The 19,638-nt window shown below is 41.6% G+C and overlaps 1 protein-coding gene across 2 annotated transcripts; it reads left to right on the top strand.

Moving 5' to 3' along the window:
• Positions 1-663: 663 nt before the first annotated feature.
• Positions 664-19,638, top strand: LOC119184013 (uncharacterized). Of its 2 annotated transcripts, XM_075879122.1 has the most exons (9): positions 667-1,416; positions 1,971-2,068; positions 2,270-2,452; positions 5,704-5,788; positions 11,411-11,560; positions 11,645-11,857; positions 15,094-15,268; positions 16,710-16,786; positions 19,341-19,638. In XM_075879122.1, the coding sequence occupies exons 1-9, from the start codon at positions 1,273-1,275 to the stop codon at positions 19,614-19,616; spliced, it is 1,401 nt and encodes a 466-aa protein (XP_075735237.1). In that variant the 5' UTR covers positions 667-1,272; the 3' UTR covers positions 19,617-19,638. The 2 variants fall into 2 exon arrangements, with proteins under 2 accessions (XP_075735236.1, XP_075735237.1); XM_075879121.1 differs by having other exon boundaries at positions 664-1,416; positions 11,411-11,857.

Raw genomic sequence — 19,638 nt, 5'->3', positions numbered from 1 at the left:
CAAATAGCGTCCATTGGATAATGTCGTCCTGTATCTTTGCAAATAACAGCTTTAATAACCAGTTAGAAAGCATATAGGTCTTCCTAGCTGAAGTTCCTGATCTCTCTGTGGACTCAGGTGCAATATTTTAGGCTTCAGAGCCAGCGGCTAGCTGAAGCTTTCAGAGAGGACAAGGAGCTAGGCAGCGATAAGATAAATATCTCGATCAGCAAGACCAGACTGCTCAAATCACTACAGTGATAGAGCGTGCCTTGCTTTGTCGCCGAGGAGAAATTGGCTCATACAACATGCTACTCGATGGGGTTAGTGGCACGCATTTCTTTTATTCCAGAGACGATACTTGCCCGAGAGCCAGATTTGTTGTTTGTGGTTCCGTGGATTTTGGGTGTGGTGTGCGTTCATATCGCTGTCTCATTACTTCCCGATATTTGCTCATAACATAGAGCAGCTTCCTGTAATAATTACTGTATGAAGGTGTATGACTCGTCAATCAAAAGTAGCGCTTAGCTTGAGAATTTTACCATGAAAGAAATTTCTTGTTTGACTGGTAGTAACACATTAATGTCTTAATTAATACTTAGTAAAAAAAGTGGAAGTTCTTTTCATTTTTGTAAAAAAAAAAGACCGAACAGCAGTACACTGAATCGGCGGAAATTTCAAAAAATCAGTAGATCTATTAGTGAATTGTGGCCCCTAGAATATACTGCCAGGGACCATAATTCAATCAGCAGTCGTATTAGCACTACTGCTACGGCTTCTGATTTGTATTTAATACTGTGGTACAGCGTGCCCATGATCATGCCAAATTCAATGTGTGCAGGCGCCATAGCAAAACGCGTTACGAGAAGGTTGGTCAAATAGCACGGTTGTCAAATAGTAACACTTCAAGGCACCTTAGACAGCATTATGGTTGGAACGGTTGGAATAAGAAACTGTCTGTTTATTTTTAAACTAAAACATACTTTAAAAAAATTATGGCCGTGTGACGTCGCTGTCACTGTAAAGTACCAGACCTTAACTTCACTATTTAAAGGAAAAAAAAAAGATAACTCTAGTTTGTGGTTCACTAAGTATTCCGGCTAGGTGGCGTCAGCCACCGCCCGATCTAAAGGGTACAGCCATATCAATCCATCCATCCATCGGCCGCCGCTGCGCCATCAACATCAACTGCAACGAGGAGGCACGTGCGTAGCGGGGCCATGAATTTTTGAGCGAGTGCATGTGCCGCGGCTGGCTTAAAAACGATTCTTTGTCTTGCGCCGCTGTCGCCCCATGCAATCGAAGTGCCTCGTTACATACGGCGACAGAAATGTCGCCGTCGCTTTCGACGAGCCGTGGACGGGGCGGGATTTAATTGAACACTTGAAAGGGTTGGACATGTTCTCAGAAGTTGACGCCTCTGCCATAGGCTTGACGGTGAGTCCTTCCTTTCTATATATTTCTACAGTCGTCGTGCTGCAGTGGTTGCCACAGCGTTTGTCATCGATTACTGTAGCTTTGTGTTGCATCTTTTTGCTTCGTCCATTCTATAGAAAAACCCGACAGCGCTAAGTTACATGTTATTGCTAAATTTCGCCCAATTTAAGCCTCGATGACAATCATTGCTGCACCGAATTTACCCCTCACTTCTTTAATCGTAGAAAACGTGGAAGGTATTTTTGTTGAGTAGGGAATCCTACTTCGAGATCGCGCTAGGTGTCGATTCCAGTAGTGTTCGGCATCTAGCGAGGCTGCACGTGTATGTGTAGCCGACGCTGGCAGTAGTCAAATTTATTTAGTGTGTTTATTAAATACAGTTAAATGTTGCGCTTTTCACTTGCTGTGGCGGGAATTCGGGACATGTAAATAGCACGAATGCTTGTGGCAACAGCAGGTCTTTGTTGGCCAACATTGCAACCATGACACTTCCAAATTTTTTATCCGTGTGTTATGTAGTGCCCTTCTGAGTTCTGGCATTCTTATTTTTCCAGCGTTTCGACGAAGACTTCGACGTTTTTGTCGACATTACAGAAGTGGACGTGATCGAAAATAAATCGAGAATAAAAGTCCGACTGACCAGCCAAGTCCGGTGAGTAGTTTTGCATCTTTAGCAATACACTTACAAGCTGCTTGTTGCACACTGCTTTGAGAAAAACGGTGGCTAAAGTTTTCATTTAAAACAGACCTCTCAATTGGATAAGCCTCTTAGCTTGGTAGTTGTAACAAAAAAAGGGTGAGGTGGTTTTTCATAACAGCTTGACAAAATGCAGTTTCTGTGTTGCTATTACAGGATAGCAGATGTTCTGGAAGAGTCTGCACAGCCGTCACAGCCAGCACGGACCGGTGCATACTGCCTCCCAGATGTACCACCACACATTGCCTGGATGGTAAAATGCCACCAGCCAGGGCAGTACTTCGTAGGTCGCTCTCGAGTACTACAGTGGCTTCACCATGACTTGTACTTATACGACATGTGAGTAATATTTACGTAGATACTGTGCAATATCCTGTTTGAAAGTGCTTTGAAACTTTTCTTCACATTCATCTTTTACCCGCTCTCGTGGGTTAAAAAAAAAGGGGGGGGGGACATCCATGGTGAATAAACAAAAAAAATTGCAGAAAAAGCACTCAAATGCTAGAAAAAATATCTGACATGTCATAGTGCCATCTGTGCAGCTGAAGGAAGCTTCAATGAAGCATGACCCCTTGGTGACAAACCATGGAGTAGTCACAATGCCCACTTGTTTCCTCCCGTGATTAAATATATATTGTTTTTGTTTACATCATTGTGGTCACTATCTTCAAGGTACCAGCTGGTTGGAATGCTGCATAAAGTCTCGCTCAAATGCAAGGAGTAGAAAACAGTGGCATCAAAGTAGTGCCAGTGCCCCCTCCATATCTGTACTGACATTCTTTAATGAGCTAAAAGATCATGGTTTCAGCCTGCTTGTGGTAGCCAGCACAGAAAACTGTGATGACTCTTGAAAACTTTGTATAAGACCCAACAACAGGTATACGAACAATATAGATGCTTCTATGATGCCTTTCAATGCCTGTTGCATTGTTGGTACAGTCGACTCTTGTTAATACGAAGTTCCCGAGAACCGCAAAAAACTTCGAATTAAACGAACTTCCAATTAGGCAGAAATCACAAAAACATGGCATCTTTATTAGGTTCAAAGCCGGCAGTTCTTTACGAAAAGTAGTCGGTCATCTTCGTCTGCTTCTGTTTGCCGAATCTAGCAGTGGAAAGCAGGTTTTGGAAGGCGTAGATGTGCCCAAGTGCTTCTTTAGCGTTGTTCTCCCAAGTGAAAAACCGCTGCGCGAGAGCGAGGCCCGCAGCTACATCGGCAGCCTTCGGTTGTGGCTTGCTTTCAATGTCATCTTCGTCGTCGCTTTGATGAACGCTTTCGTGGGGCCGAACAATCTGCACAATCTCGCTGTCCGTCAGTGCACCGCACGTTTTGACTGTGCTGTCCACGGCGACATAATCTTCAAAGCAGGGGTCACCGAGGACGACGTCAAAGCTGCTGTCACCGAGAGCGGCGTCAACAATGCTGTCGTCAAGCTCGCTTCGCATTTCCACCGGCGGACAAGAAGCCTCTCCCGAAGAATTTGCCACGAAACCACAGGCCCTGAAGCAGTTGGCGATGGTCTCATTCTTCACGCAGCCCCACGCTCGCGCTAGCATGTGGATGACACTAATTAAACTCGCCTCGTATTGCGAGGACTTATCCATGCACAGAATCATGCGCTCGATGAGATGCTTCCTGTACAGGACATTCACATTTTTGATTATGCCCTGGTCCATGGGCTGCAACACAGATGTCATGTTTGCGGGCAAGTACGCAAGATGGATGGCACTCAAGGCTGGTACGTCCATGTGGGCACTGCATTGGTCGACAAGGAACAACACCTTGCAGTTCGATGATGCGAACTTCCGATCCAGTTTCCTTATCCAGTCCCTGAAAATGTCGGACGTCATCCACGTCTTTCTGTTAGAAGCATAGTCGACAGGAAGGGTCCTGACGCCTTTAAAGCACCTAGGCTTAGCGGCCTTCCCGATCACAAGAAGGCGACATCGTTCAGTGCCAGTCATGTTTGCGGCAATCATAACAGACACCCTTTCCTTACTACGTTTATCGCCAGCACAGTCGTCGTCTTTAAACGTCAGTCTTGTCTGGTAGCAACCGATAAAAAAGCACAGTCTCGTCTGCGATAAAGATGTCTTCCGGCTGATACTCCTCAAGGTACCCGCGAAGATTCTCTGCTTTCCATGCTGCAAATGTTTCCTGGTCGACTGACGCCTTCTCTCCACACACGCTCTTGAAAATCGGGTCATGGCGCTGTTTGAAGCGCGTCAGTCATCCGTCCGATGCAGCGAAGTCGTTGATGTCCAACATTAACGCAAGAGATGAGGCTTTCGCTGGAATGACCTCACCACTGAGAGGAAGTTTGTTGTTGCGTGCCTCTCTGATCCAAATCAGCAGCGCCTTCTCCAAATCCGGGTAGGCGCCGGTGCGCATTCGCTTCCGTGACATTTTAAACTTGTAATTTGCAAAAGCATCCATTATTGATTGCTTGTTTTTTATAAAATTCGAGAGCATGTTAGGCTTAATGCCGTACTTCCGTGCAATGTCTTGCTTGGCAAGGCCTCCCTGCTCTACTTCTTTCAGGACTTCTTTCATCGCCAGATCAAGTGTTCGGTACGAGCCGCGTTTTGCCATTATTCAACGTCGTGGCCAGCCGAACACGAGGAAATAACTTGCGACGCGCAGCTGACACAGTCAACGAAACACAAGCAGAGACGAGAGAACAAGACTGACAGTGAAAGGGATAGCTCGACGTTCGACACGCCGGTGCTGACTGAACAATCTTGCCGCTTCATGCACTGTGGCCCTGCGCACAACGACGATGTCCACAACAGTGCGCTGCGGACAGCTACGATGGTGACGACAGCAGTGCGGTAGTTGTTCTGGCACTTGAAAAATTGCGCATTTTATTGAAACTAACGGTTGCCTCGAGGCTCTAGATTAAAAAATAACTTCTATTTAACCAATCTTGTGGGCTTTCAACTTCGAATTATTGAGCATTTTTTTCTATGGTGTTGCATACAAAACTGACGGGAACACCTCTTGACTTCTAATTAACCGAAAATTCCAATTAAGCGACTTCGAATTATCGGGAGTCAACTGTACATACACTGGATTTCTACTTATCTGAAAATGCCCCGCCATGGTGGTCTAGTGGCTAAGGTACTCGGCTGCTGACCCGCAGGTCGCAGGATGGAATTCCGGCTGCGGCGGCTGCATTTTCGATGGAAGCGAAAATGCAGGAGGCTCGTGTACTCAGATTTCGGTGCACGTTAAGAACCCCAGGTGGTCGAAATTTCGGGAACCCTTTACTACAGCGTATCTCATAATCATATGGTGATTTTGGGACGTTAAACGTCAGATATCAATCAATTACTTATCCAAAAATGCCTTTCTGATGTTTTGTTCTAGCCATACTTTCTGCAGTTATTACCCACAAAGAAACTTGGCTAAAGGCAACCTATTTTCTAGAAATGCAATGCCATTGCAATTGTAACTGTTGCGATTTTTATTCTTTGCATATCAAAGGGGCTCTTGCCCTCATACTCTTCTTTATCGATCTCTCGATAAAGCTTTGGTCTGCTAGTGAGTAACTTACATTCTTGCTTTTGTAAATATTTTTTCCTGCTAGGTACCCTGGGAAATTGTACACAGAGGCAGCACGGGCTTTGATCACCAGATTTCCTAACTTGGCTGATGTAGCGGGGACTGGCTATGTGAGTTCACATATTATTGCAGAATTGATTGCACTGAAAAGCTTGTCTAATAAATGCCTGCTTTTAAGGACCAACAGTGAAGCGAAATCAGTCATTGACAATAAAAAGATAGCTTCTGCAAGAATTTCAGAATTGAACATGGCTCCTCCTGTTCTATAAGCCATTATTCTAAATTGGGACAGGCAGTTACACATGATTAGCCGATGCAACATTCAATAGTGAAATGCTGCTCGCCCTCAAGGTCCCTGTGTGATGATAAATCTGCAGGCTTAACTTTGCTTCTGATTGGAATCATTGCATTTTCATTAAAAAAGTAAAAATTAAAAAATAGCAACGACACTTTATTACATGAATACGTATTCATGATGTGAGGAAAGGTAATGTTAGAAAGCTGCACTGCCTTCACACCATCAAGTGAGTCTACCAAGAAGTCAGAATCCACTACGTTTTCGGTCATTAAATACCTCCATGAAACTAAGGGAGAGCTTCATATGTGACGATGCATTATCACTAAGAGCATTGTTCGCAGTCCAAAAATGCTTGTGCGCTGCAAGACAGCATGTAAAGTGCATGTGCTGCACCATTCTTTTTTTCTAGTTAGCTGAGTCGTGGTGCAGCAGGTGATGTTGAACATGTGTTGTGAGCCTGCAGGTCATTCCGTTTACAAAGGGAACAACCAAGCAGTGTCATTCGGTTTAGTGAGTAATGAGGAGCAGTGTAAGGAACGCCAACATGCCAAACAACATGGCTGTGGTGATTTCGCTTAGGTGTTGTGAGCTTTGTCTTGTTTTTCTTCCATCTTAATCTTTAAAAGGTGGTGTCCCTTCAACAAAAAAGTTGAGGTGCATGGAACAGCTTAGTTTTCCTCTTTTGGTCGCTAAATGAAGGTGCTCTATAGCAGCTATCTTGCATCAGTGCTTCGTTTTTGATCTCCTGATATGGTGCCGTTCATGTCTTCACAGAAGAGAGAACACCTGCTATAGGGAAAAAAGTCCCGCAATATGCTAAAACAATAATTTGTGCTTGCTTATGGGTGATGGGGTGCAACAGCCCATATGTGTGCCTGTGGCACCACAAGGGCTTAGTGTGTATGCACTGTGTTTTTCAGTGAGCACTAAAAAGTAGAACATATTCAAACTGTGCTCACCGCACCACAGTGGCTGCTTTTCATTTAGTGGTGAAGTGCAGAAAGAAAAAAGGAACATCCCAGTACTAAGAACAACTTCTTGCTGGGCGAGTTGGTGCATGTCTGTGGTTTGTAATGTTGCACATACAATCGAACAAACACAGGAAGTAAAAAAGCGTAAACGGAAAGAGCGCAAACTATCAACTGGCTTTATTCCTTTGGTTGCTGTAAATATATGCACATTTAGCACATGTCCCAAAAAAATTTGAAAGAAGGTTTGTTTACATAGACGTATGTATATGTAAGGCATATCGACATGAGGCGTGTATTGGCCCATAATCGCAATGGCAACGTATTGCTGCGTCTCTTGCAGCACACATAGAGGAACTCTGAGTGCTGAAGAGAAAAAGGTAAGCCGTAAACTTTGCCCCTTGTTTTTTTTTTTTTTTTCCCCAAGCTGATGGTTTTTTTAGCATGAGCTCCGGCTACTGCTCTCGAAAATACGTGTTTGCATTCTCCTTTCTATGCAAGTAAGACGTGCAATAGCATTTGTATTCGTGTTCCCATAAATTGTTGCATGCCAAAGCAAGGCAGTTTTTGCAATGTTTCCGCTAGCAGCTGTTTACCAAGTTAAGGCGACTCATACACTTATGCAGAAGCCACCTTCATGCAACGAACTTTATCACAGCTAATTGTGTGTGCCTACGTTTCATTGCATGTGCTGAGCACATCGCATGCTTGAAAAATGTACGCAGTCATGCGCAAGTCATCCCACTAACCGATGGCATGCACTTGCTTCTAATTGAGCATGTGCCGTTACCCAAACATAATAAACAAAACACATCAACGAAATATAGGCACACGCAATTAGCTGTGATGAAGTTAATTGCATAAAGGTGACTTCAGCGTGTAACATAAGCTTCTCCGTCACTTGGTAAATGGTTGCTAGCGAGAACATTACAAAAACTGCCTTACCTTGGCACGCAACAATTTTCGGGAACACGAATGCAAATGCTATGGCTCGTCTTACTTGCATAGAAAGGAGAATGCAAACACGTATTTTCGAGAGCAGTAGCCGGAGCTCATGCTAAAAAAACCATCAGCTTGGGGAAAAAAAAAAAAAAAACAAGGGGCAAAGTTTACGGCTTACCTTTTTCTCTTCAGCACTCAGAGTTCCTCTATGTGTGCTGCAAGAGACGCAGCAATACGTTGCCATTGCGATTATGGGCCAATACACGCCTCTCGTCGATACGTCTACGTAAACACACGTGAGCCTGTGTGTACTGCGCCATGTGGAGCCTCTAACATAGCTGCTATGCACACAACGGCGGACAGATGGCAGCGATTTTGCATAAGGCCTATACTCGCACATAGTACTTCAAAGCACCAGCATTTGCACGCCAGCTCAATATTTATTGATCAGAGGTGTGAGCTATCGAAAAGTCAACAGGCAGTGGGGATTCCTAGAAATTTTCGATAAAAATATTTCACGTGAGTCATCTCTTTCAATAAAAATATTCTCACCGAGTTGCGATCGCTAATATTTCATATTTCAAGGAACGAGATCGAAAGGTGTCAAGTAAGGCACAGAGCACACGAGATATTAGTGGTAAACAGCATTGACACAAAGTTCAAGGAAGTCAATTGCATGCAAATGGACTCACTGGCTCACTGAGACTGATAAACAGCGCTAGTCTGAGTTTTGGTGTCTCTGAGTCCGAGCGAGTCCCAAGGGCAAAATATATTTCATGAGTGAGCGTATGTGAGCTCTTCATCTTTGCCGACCTATGTGTGTGCCATTTCACATGCTAGATGGTGTTAGTTGCATCCGGCGGCTTGTCGTTCTCTTAGCTCTTTCAAACTGAAGGTGCAACTAGCTGACAATAAGCACACTACTTATGTGTTGTGAACTGCAGCAATCAATGGACTGTGGTATGAATAATTGGCCACCAGAAAGCTATTGCAAAAAAAAAAATAACTGCACTTCAAAATTGTTGTCACAGCCCTTTTAAGGGACGTGGCAATGAAAATTATCTTTATTTATGAGGCCAAAGGGATGAAATTCGGCATGCAGATGTCATTTGTTGTGCTGATATCATAACTGGAATCGGTTTTGAGCTATCTAATGTACCTCTTGAGTTACAACACTTGATAGACTCTCATTGTCATCCCAATATTAATTAGCTAATTAGACATAAGCTTGTCAAAATTTTTGCATAAGGATATTCACAAGGCTTCATTTTGTGCCATAATGCTATTGGTTTATTTTTAATATTTAAATAAGCACACAAATTTTTTTAATGTCCCAGACATATTGTCTTACCAACAACTTTTATAAAAAGCCAATTAGAAAAGTCCGTATGATGTGTACACAAATATGGACAGCTTTACCGCACTCACCCATGTTTGAGAATCTAAGTGCAAAAAACGGAATGGCTATAGCTTAATTTGTTGTGAAATGGCATAGGGATGACTGACAGCAACTGCTCAAAAAATTGAAAGCTGAGAAAATGGAGCCCAAAGATTTTGGAGCTAGAAGTTGATAGAATGGAACTCTGAAGGAAACTGGCTTTATTTTTCATTGGAGAAATGCATCTTTGTGGCTATCTAGAGCTCCAATTTGTCCTCTTTATGATGCCAATATGGTGGCACTGTGCCAAGGGAGAGCTTCAAATTTGCATCTTGCTATGCCCAATTTTCACATAGCTTTTTTTGACGACATCCCACTAGTGAAATGCTTGTTTCTCAACTTTTACTGCTTATTTGGGTCTAAAATCACACTATGATGTGACACATGGTCTCAGGATTGCAGAAAAGAATAATTGAAAAACTGAACATTTTGACCAAATTACGATTCCCATTGCCACGTCTCCCCTTAAATATGCTCTAACACAATAATCATGTTCTGGCATAAGCTATTTGAAAATATTTTGTGCACTAGAATCCGATTTCAGAGCAGACATAGTGTTGGAAGTTATAATTATGCGCCTAAAATACCCCCGAGACCAAATTTTGAAACTCAGGTGCATGTGTGCGATAGTCCTGCATGCGTGAGCACTTCTTAGTGATTATTAGCGAGAAATGTTGCCGTTAAAATATTTTAATTTAATTTCAAAGTAAGCAAGAGTGCGCATCTGAGTTTGCATCAACTCGCAACATCACCACTAATATGACAGAGACAGAGCTCCATGTGATGTTTCGAAAGAAAAGCGAGTATTGTCAACATCACAAGATGTCATGCAGTGCCCGCGTGCACAATACACCAACTGAAATCTGGCAAGGACTATTTTTTGTCACCTCCCCACGCTGTCTTGTCACGCTGCTCTCAATGTGGTAGTTGTTGCTTCGGCCAGGATTGCTCTTTTTATTTTTCTGGGGGGAAGGGGGCACATATTTAGCACTGGCATCGTTTCATTGTTTATCACACATGGGGCCCAGTTTTTATAACTGAGAACAACACCATGGCTTAAATGCACATTATCTCGCACTCTCTCTTTCTCGGACACTGGTTGCTTGTTGGTATTTAGGGGAGCATTTTGAACTGACATAAAATTGTTCTAATTCAGTGATGCTAGCATTATTTATACAATGCATTTGAGCATTAATGATTCAATTTTGGGATGTCCAGACACAAAGCTACAAACTGCAGAAATGAAGGAAAGAAGTGTAAACTTAAGGGCTCATTTTTTTTGTAAACAGATTATTCCAAGAACTAACAGACAACAACGCCAAGGAAAGTATAGGGAATGCTATCAGAAGTAACTGTAATGTAAATGTTAATAAAAGTGAACGAAAAAATAACTTGCCACCGGCACGGATCGAAGAGTGTTCCACACTCATTGTAGTGGCAATGGGCAACACTGACTGACCCTCCCACGTTTAAATACACATATAGTATACCCATAAGGTGGATGGGGGGATGACCACCACTGTGGCTCAGTGGTAGAGCATCGGACGCATTATTCAAAGGCCTTTGGGCCGGTACCTGCCAGTGGCAAGGTATCTTTTCGTCCACTTTTCTTTTGTCACATTTACATTACAATTACTTTTAATACCATCATCTATACTTTTCTTGGCATCATCACCATCTATTCTCATTATTAATCACTTAAACTGCAGTAATGAAGTTACAAGCAGAACATTCAGTGTAGTTTCCCTTTAAGCTCAATAAGTACCCTTGTGGGGTCAGAAAAAATAAAAACAAAAGCAGAACAGAAGTGCCGGGGAGGTAAATTTCTTTTTTCATATTTTCTGTTATAAGTTATTGATTAGAGCAATGTTTATTTTCAAAAGAAAAGGGATGAATCAATAACAACTTTCCGAAATACTTTTATTATGTGATCTCACTCAACCAAACTGTGATGACAGCTGCTGCAGTGGCACTCATTCCTTGTACTTGTTGCCAGTCATACTTTTGTGTGTGAGGCGATCCATGATCACATGATTGCAGTTACCTATTTAAATAACATATTTAGTAACTCTCTCGTGCTTTACAGGATTCATGGCGAGAAGCTCTAAGATTTAAAGCCAAATATGAAAGGAAGAAAATGAAGGCATTAACAAAGGAGAACACAGAAAGAATTCCGCGGAAGAAGAAGCCTACAGAGGACGAGTGCACTGCTCCTCGGCGCACTGAGAGGCCTAGTGTACGTATTTCAAATTTTGCACAGCCCTGCAGACATCAGGTTTGTCTTTGCCATCTGGCCAACAAAATTTATCTGTGCTTTCAGGCAGCTGTCTTGGCTGACGCAGAAGATGCCGAGACCATTGCTGGTCACGTTTTGGCAATGACGAAAGAAGTTGCAAAGGCCAGGCCCGACATGGCCTATATTGAGGACTGTATGAGCAGAACTTTGCCAAGCAGAAGGGAGTGGGTGTCCCAAGACAGCCCATCTGTTGATGACATCATTAAGAAGTACCCTGCTCTTTTAATCGGCTCCATCGTAAGTTTTTCAGTGTGCATTCATGAATCGAAAGTGGCTAAAAAGTGCCCAGGGAAATAGCATGCTCTGCTGTTTCGGCCACATCCATCCATTCTTGAGATGTTTGTTTTGCAATTATTTGTTGTACAGTTGTTCTAAGTATTTTATTAGTTCATCAAGCTTTTCAAAATTTTTATTCTGCAGTTTATTTGATATAAACTATTGAAATGTTATTTACTGACTGTTTGAATTGTTCACTTTATGCTAACATGATGCATATGTACAATGGCTTGAACAAGAATGCAGTAAAACCCTAATGTACATTTTTGATTAAAGTGTAAAAAGTACACCTAAGATGTGAAAAAACAGGAAAAATGAAAATAATTTAGCATTGCTGAGCTGTATGGTTTATTTCATTGCTTACACTTATTGCTTTTACTGTTGCGTGGTTCTGTCCAACACACAACCCGAGAGTCTGCTTGTTTAGGGAATATCAGGGAAGCTCGAAACACAGAAATCGCTTGTTGTGACGTCAAGATGGGGCAGAAAGGGGATACAACATCCTTTCTACTACTGATAGCATGAAGCGAGTGAAAGCAGTGTTTGAGTAATATTTCAGTTCATCAAAGAAGCAATGGAGAGTGCCTCTGAACTTGACGCAATATAGAAGTCGCACAAAGAGAATATAAAAGACGAAGCAACAACTGCAAACCTTTGGCAGATAGCAGAGCAACTCTTGGATTTGTAATCTAGAGTTGCCAGTTCTGCTTATAACAGGAGGATTCGGGCTTCTTTTTCTGCCGATTTGTTTGGAGAATTTTTCAGTCGCCTGTCGCGTTTTAGTTTGGGGTAATTTGCATTTCCAGCAAATATAGTTATTTTAGTTGTCACGTTCCAGAATCCACATTTGTCATTTACTAATAACATTTTTGTTGACTGAAACGTGAATGCATAGGCGTTTACAGGGTTCCCCATAAAGGGGGCCAAAGGTTCGTTGCAGTGGCCCTCAACCCTACTAAGTCTACGTATGGGGAAGATTTTTTGCTCCCCCTTCCCTTAGGTGACTAGGTGAGCTAGGCTGGCCCCTGTGACCCGCTTTCCATGTGCAGGCCTATGGTTATGTGTTCAAACATATGTTGAGGGAAACTCAAGTAAACGTCAAATATATGTCGGGGGAAAATTATAAATAACGTTCATCATGCCATGGCAACATAATGGAAACCATGCTAAGAAGTATCTATGTGCTTTTGTTGATAGTCTTGTATATTGATTCAAGAAATCGTGGAATCACTAGGATTATGCCAAATAGGCCAATTTAGTGCTTCAGCACTAATTTGTGAATGCAAGATGAACTTACTGGTACATTAGTGACAGTAAAAGGGTCAAATAAAACTTGCAACATTGCCTGGTGCATTTACTCATGACAATCAGTCAGTTGTTCGAGTGCCTGGTGTAATACCGTAGAAAGTCTAGTGCTACGGCAGCCAAAGTGATCACTACTTCACGATACCTTTGCGAGATTGTCGCCTTATTTGCCAATGTTTGGTAGCTACAACATATCACTGTTGGCATTGTTTTGTGTCATTGTGGTTTGTAGGAGATGGCCGAATGCCCTGCAATAGTGACTTTGAAAGCAGTTGTCTAAAAAAATGGCTCCTGTGCCAGCTCATCTTAAAGCTATTCTCTAGTACATGCATTGCCACACTCAGCCACAATCTAGTTGACAAATGGAAATTCAAATTAAACTGTGGAAGGTTAGAGTGGCATCATCCACAGAAACATGGTAAATTTATGCTATTTTATTGGCATTATGTGATTCATTTTGAGGCTGTAAAAGAACAACTAAAGTGCATGCAGCACACCCATTCAGGGGAAAGCGAATGTGTGCCAAAATTGGCAAGGTGCATGCTTTGATAATTTATGTTAATTTGGCTTGCTGTACAGAGCAGCATAAAGTATTTTTGAAGGTTTTGCAGTAAGTCTGCAGTTGTCCTTGCTTATATTAAAATTTTATAGTATACTTGTTTTATGACACAACTGGTGGTGCGTCACTGATGTACATCCCTTTGTCTCTGCACTTTTGGCTATAGTCACTCATATTACATCATAGCGACAAGCTACTAACATCTAGATTTTCAATAGCTATATTGACCAAGCGGCAGGAATGAGTAATCTGTTTGCTAAACAGCTTATTTCGTCACTTGCTGCTTCAATGCATCGAATTCCTTGGCAGGACTTACGAAGATTATGTCCTGCTATGTACTTTACTTGTGAAACTGGCAGATAGTAACCTCCGCATTTTATTTCAAAATTGCCCTTTTGTGCTTGGTAGGAGTAGGTCGAACCTTTTTATAAAAGACACTGATTTAAAATAGAAATTGGTATAAGAGACAGCAGTGTGTCTACATTGAAATAGGTGTTGATAAGAAAATGCATAAGTGATACCCATGCTTATAAGAAACACCGCATAAAAAGACAAGAGTTGCTCCTCAGTACAAATTTCTTATAAAGGGGTTCAACTGTATTTGAAAGTGGCTTTGTTTGCCTTTTTGAAAAATTAACAAAAAGCTGGTATTAAGAAGACCGGCAGAAAGAAAGAAAATTTAGACAGTAACAAGGTTAGTTGAGCACACTAATAACAAATGTCTGGTATGTTCCAAGGAACCATAAATATACTCAGCTCAAATGCATTCGCTAGCAGTTTATCTCACATCCATAGCACCATGGTGCTGTGGATGGCACTGCAAATCCAAAACTTAGAAAGTATGTCCCATTTCAGAAAACTGTTGCAAGGTATGAAAATGATGCTTCAAAGCCTTTTTCATAACCTGGTGCACAGTCTCATTTCCTAATATTTTTTAACTGCACACGTATCTGAGCACTTCTGCAACTCCTTAAAAGGGAAAGATATTATGCATTTGTAGCACGAAGCTCAACCGAAATCCTCGTGTATCTTTTAGGATGAAAGCTTTGTTCTGTCCATGGAAATGTTGAGGAATCCATGAAAGTTTTTTTGTAGCTTGGTGCTACAAATGTGTGGTTGTCCATTTTTGTTTTTGTAACAGTAACCGTCTTGCCACATTGCAAGAGCCCATAAAACTGATTAACATCATCTTCAGCATTTTTATTCATATTACTGTAATCGTGAACCTGACTACACGTTTTGCAGTGCTGTGACCTTGTGCAATGTTGTACCGCAGATGCAAGTAAGTCTATAGGGTTTACCGTCATTAAAATGCCTTATGAAAATTTTATAGGTGCAGCTGGAATTCAGGTTGCTTACCAAAGTGCCCATAATGGAGAAACTGGAAGAATTCTTGGGGCCTGCTTCAGGAAAAATAGTAAAAATAGCCAGACAGAAACGTCACATGCAAAAGTTTCTGGAAGACCTCGATGCTGTTCTTGTCGATGCCTCTGAAGATGCATCCGAGGGTAATTTCAAACATTTCTACGCTAACATTACCACCTTTCTTTGTATCTAGCTTCCAGTAGCGCCATTCTTCCGATTTTACGTCAAGCAAATTGGGTGCTGTAAAATTGAATGTATTAGGCAAGATTTGTTTGCACAGTTCTACATTGGTTGACTCAGAGCATGCGTTCGATTAGTCTATCACTATATGCACTTGTTTTGAAAATGCAATGTCACACTCCTAGAAACTGGCATTAAGTGCCAACGACGTGATTACAGGTAGCTATTACAGAGATAAATTTATTTCAAGAGCTCATGTACAGAAGCAATAAAAATTGCTTAAATATCTCAGCTGCTGAAGATCTTAAACTGCCTCTATTTGTGCAATACATTCACCACTGCTTGAACTTCTCAGCTAAAGCTAGGTTGAAATACAGTTCATTCTGTGCTCAAACCAATAAAATAAAATTTAAGAAAATAAGTTTTGTTCAATGATGGAACCAAAACTGAAGCACAGATGAGCACAAGCAAAAGACCAGAATGTTGGAAACAAAGATTACAGAAGAGGCAAAGTTCTGTATTTGTTGTGTGCCATGTGCGTTTAATTGCAAGCACAGCCTGCACGCCCACACAACGAAGTTGGTTGGTGGTCGATATAATGATGCTCACTTATTCTTGACGAAGTAGGGCAGTGACGCTCTTCCGTGTTTTAGTATCGCGGCTGAATGTGGGTGAATTTCATTTCTTCTCAAATATTACTAGAGGTCGGTTTTTGAAAATTTCTAAACTGCAATGGGATTTTTGCATGAATGAATTCAATACTCCCATTTCACAAAATGCCTACCTCCACTAATAAAAAAAGGTAATTTAACATTCTTACATACAGTTCAAAGTGATTTCTTTAGTCTTTTTAAAGGGGTCGTAGCAGGCAAGATGGGTGCCACTGTGTTTTCCAATACTTTTCTTGAGTTTTCAATTTATTTCTGTGCATTCTACATTTGGCAATGGCAAGGATTAAAATTCGTGCCAAAATTTTTTTCACATCTGAAAGCACGAAGATGTAAACTGCATCTTCTAAAGGTACGATAAAAATTTTGTTATATTATGTCTTGCAGTGCTATCCCCAATGGGAATTAGGTTCTGCTGCTTAAACACCATAGCAATACACAAACTAGTTGTGTAGTAATGTAGATGTAAGTAAGCACGTCTACTCCTTCTCACTTCACATTAGGTATCCAGCTGGTCTGTGGTGCACGTGACTGTGAATTTCGCTTGGCTGGGTGACCCTGCATACTTCCTAAGTTTGAGTGTAGTTACCATGACTACCCCATAAAAGATAGTCAGTCATGTACACCATTACAGCCTCTATGTTTCTAGTGAGTTGCTAAAATGGCAGTTTGAATCCAGCTTGTAGCTTTTGCATTTAAGTACTTTTTGAAACAGTGCAACTCACGGTTTTTTCAGAGGTGATGCTCACTGCTGCTATTTGTGTCCTTCCGGCAATGGTGAAGGAAAGAATGGATGCTTTCATCTGCAAATTTGTGAGTATAATTCATAGTTTGTATATTACTTTCCCTGTGAACTGCAGTTGTGAAGTTGCCATCTGTGATAAATGTTTGCTATATCTTTTGCAAGTGAATTGTTGAAAAGCCTTTCAACCAGCCATGTCCAAGACGACTTTCACGTACCATTTATGCATAGGTTACCCAGTACAGTAGAAGCCCGCCATAATGTAGCCCGCTCGGAGGCTACATCACTGTCAGCCACTCTTTGCATTGTTTTTATAGGATTCAATGAATCGGTATCTCCACTGTTTGAAATGCCATGAACTGGCACTCCAAGCTGACCAGAGTGGGCACGTTGATTTTTTATGCAGCCCGAACTGGCTTAAGGATGCATTCAGTGATGTGATGTTGTGTATCGCGAGCCATGATATGGTTTTTATTCGTGTCACCATAAGCATAGATCTTAGAACCTGTGTAATGCTATGTAAGCACGGCATCTGTGCCACCGTCGTCATCCCCAGCCTATTTTTGTGTCTTCTGCAGAATGAAGACCGCTCTAAAATTATCTCCAATTTACCCTTTCTTGAGCAAGCCGATTCAGTTTCATCCCTGTGAGCTCCCTAATTCTGTCGCTCTAGGTGATTCCCTGCCTTCTCGGCTTTTCCTCTTTTTTTTTTTGCATTCATTCTGCTTCTCTTGCCCCCAGTTGTTTGTTTTACTCTTTGTATGGCCGCACCAAGTTTATTTCTTTCAACCTGCAGTACCCGACTGTCTCACCCAATCTGGTGTTTTCTAATAGCTTAATGTTTTACCAACCATTTCCTGTTTCATGGTATGGTACATGGTCCTTAAAGGGATACTGAACAAATTTTTGGCCACCAAGATATTCAATCAAATTGGAAGTGGGGTCCTCAAAGTGATCGGGACAACCTTCATTCCAGGCAGAAACTACAGGGAAATAATGAATTTAATGCGTTTTTAACAAACTACTACCGCATCCAGCAGCCACGCCGTTCACTACAGGAGGTGATGTTTCGTGACGTCATACCCACCCGAGATGGGCACACTAACAATGCGGGCCCTCTACTCGCTCATCTCCCCCTGCGGTTCCTAGAACCGGTATGAACAGCAGCGGTTGCAAACAGTTCTCCCCGCCGAGGCCAAGTAGCTAGGCAAAGCATCAGTGCTTTTGGGAAAGAGTGAGAGAAGAGGACAGGAACTCGTGCGCCCTGCATGTTTCTCGGCGAATGTGATGGCATGGTTTCCACTCGCACACAGACGCCACGGGTTGACAATTCATGAAAAATACAGGCAACTGTTCAAAAATATGGGAAATCAACTGTTTATCAGAACAGTCACATCTTCTGATTATAATCACGAATTTTAGTCAGTTTTCCAATTTTTGTTCAGTATTTCTCTAATTTTTATTAAGTTTCCCTGTTAGGCTCTAAGCCCAGATTACTTGTTGATCTGGTGGTACGTAGAGGTTTGCATACTTTTCATTTGAGGAACAGTGGCTGATTCCCTGTCATGATTTGAGAATGCATGCTTTATGCACTTCTGCCCATTTTTAATTTTGATTAATTTTTTTTCATAAATAGGCTCCCCTTATAGGTTTACATACGCTTGTGCAGACTCCAGGGTAGGCAGCCAATAATGAACTCTTTTTTTCTTTACTATTAGCTTTGTTGATGGCATATTCCTTTTTAGGCATAATTTTGTAGTTCTTGATATATATAGTCAATCTTTTTTTTCAATTCACTGCCATGTGTTAGCTCACATAGTTCTAAAGTGTTTTTTGTGCAAGGTTTTTGCAAATTAAGGGCACCTAGGCCAGAAACTGCATGGTCTTATCGCACTCAGTTTACTTGTGGGTTGTTTCTGTTGTCATGCTAGCATGCCATGCCTGCTCAATTTTTTTATGCCTTCAATGGAATCTCTTACAATAACATTTTCATCGATAATGCAGTTCTAAATGGAGTTCTAATGCAGTTCGATAATGCAGTTCTAAAAGACAATCTAAATATGATTGTATGTGCCAGTACCCCTATATATAGCCAAACAAATTGGAGTCATGTAGCTTTGTTATATTTTGCGTAACTGATTGCCAAATTCGAAAAAAGCAGCAGAGCAAGTAAGCGTGGCACCCCACCTCTCCGTCATTATTAATTTACTGTGCTTCGAACAATTTTTTTTACAGCAAAACCAATTGCGGATCTCTTCTTTCCACTGATCAAACAACAATATAAAATTCTGAAAAAAATTTAAGAGGTCGACCAGCCATGGTTTGTTCAATCTTACGTGGAATCACACCTTTTTCTTTTTTTTTTTTCAGAACGAATTATTGGGTTGTGTGTAAACAAGACCAGTCACTAAACTGTGGATAAGCCTGTAGCCTTAGTGCGAATGCTTTATGAATTATTAAGAATGTTCCTTCTAGTTTGGAAGCATGCTTTGCAAATTAATTTCAGTTTCATTTATTTGTCAGTGTGCCGTAAAACATTACGTTTTATCTGTTCCTACATAAAGGAGCTGTTGTAATAATGAAGCAACAAGTTTTTTGTTGAAGTGTGCTTTTTTATTTTTGTAGGACCCCACAAAGACGCACTACGTGCCCACAGTCACATTCATGGGAAATGTGTTGACATCTGATGCATTTGCTGTGAGGCTGGAGGACATCGAAATTGCAGAGAAGAGCCTCTTGGCAGCAATTTCCACCCAGATGGCACTATACTGGGCTACCAATATAGTTTTTGATAAAAAAGCTCAACGAACGTTTGACGTTCTATCCCGCGCTCTTAAAGTGAAGAGTGGCCTACGGCCAACACCACTAGTCAGCGTAACACTGACCACCCTGAGCCATTAATGAATAAAGTTTTTTGAACGAA

The sequence above is a fragment of the Rhipicephalus microplus genome, chromosome X (genome assembly GCF_043290135.1).
Source record: "Rhipicephalus microplus isolate Deutch F79 chromosome X, USDA_Rmic, whole genome shotgun sequence".
Taxonomy (NCBI): domain Eukaryota; kingdom Metazoa; phylum Arthropoda; class Arachnida; order Ixodida; family Ixodidae; genus Rhipicephalus; species Rhipicephalus microplus.
The sequence above is the reverse complement of the archived record's forward strand: the minus strand, read 5'-3'. Positions and strand labels throughout refer to the sequence as shown.

Coding starts and splice junctions, on each gene's coding strand:
- LOC119184013 (XM_075879121.1), top strand. CDS start 1,273: ATGCAATCGAAGTGCCTCGTTACATACGGCGACAGAAATGTCGCCGTC. Junction 2,453..5,703: donor GACTTGTACTTATACGACAT/GTGAGTAATATT, acceptor TTTTCCTGCTAG/GTACCCTGGGAAATTGTACA. Junction 11,858..15,093: donor CTCTTTTAATCGGCTCCATC/GTAAGTTTTTCA, acceptor AAAATTTTATAG/GTGCAGCTGGAATTCAGGTT.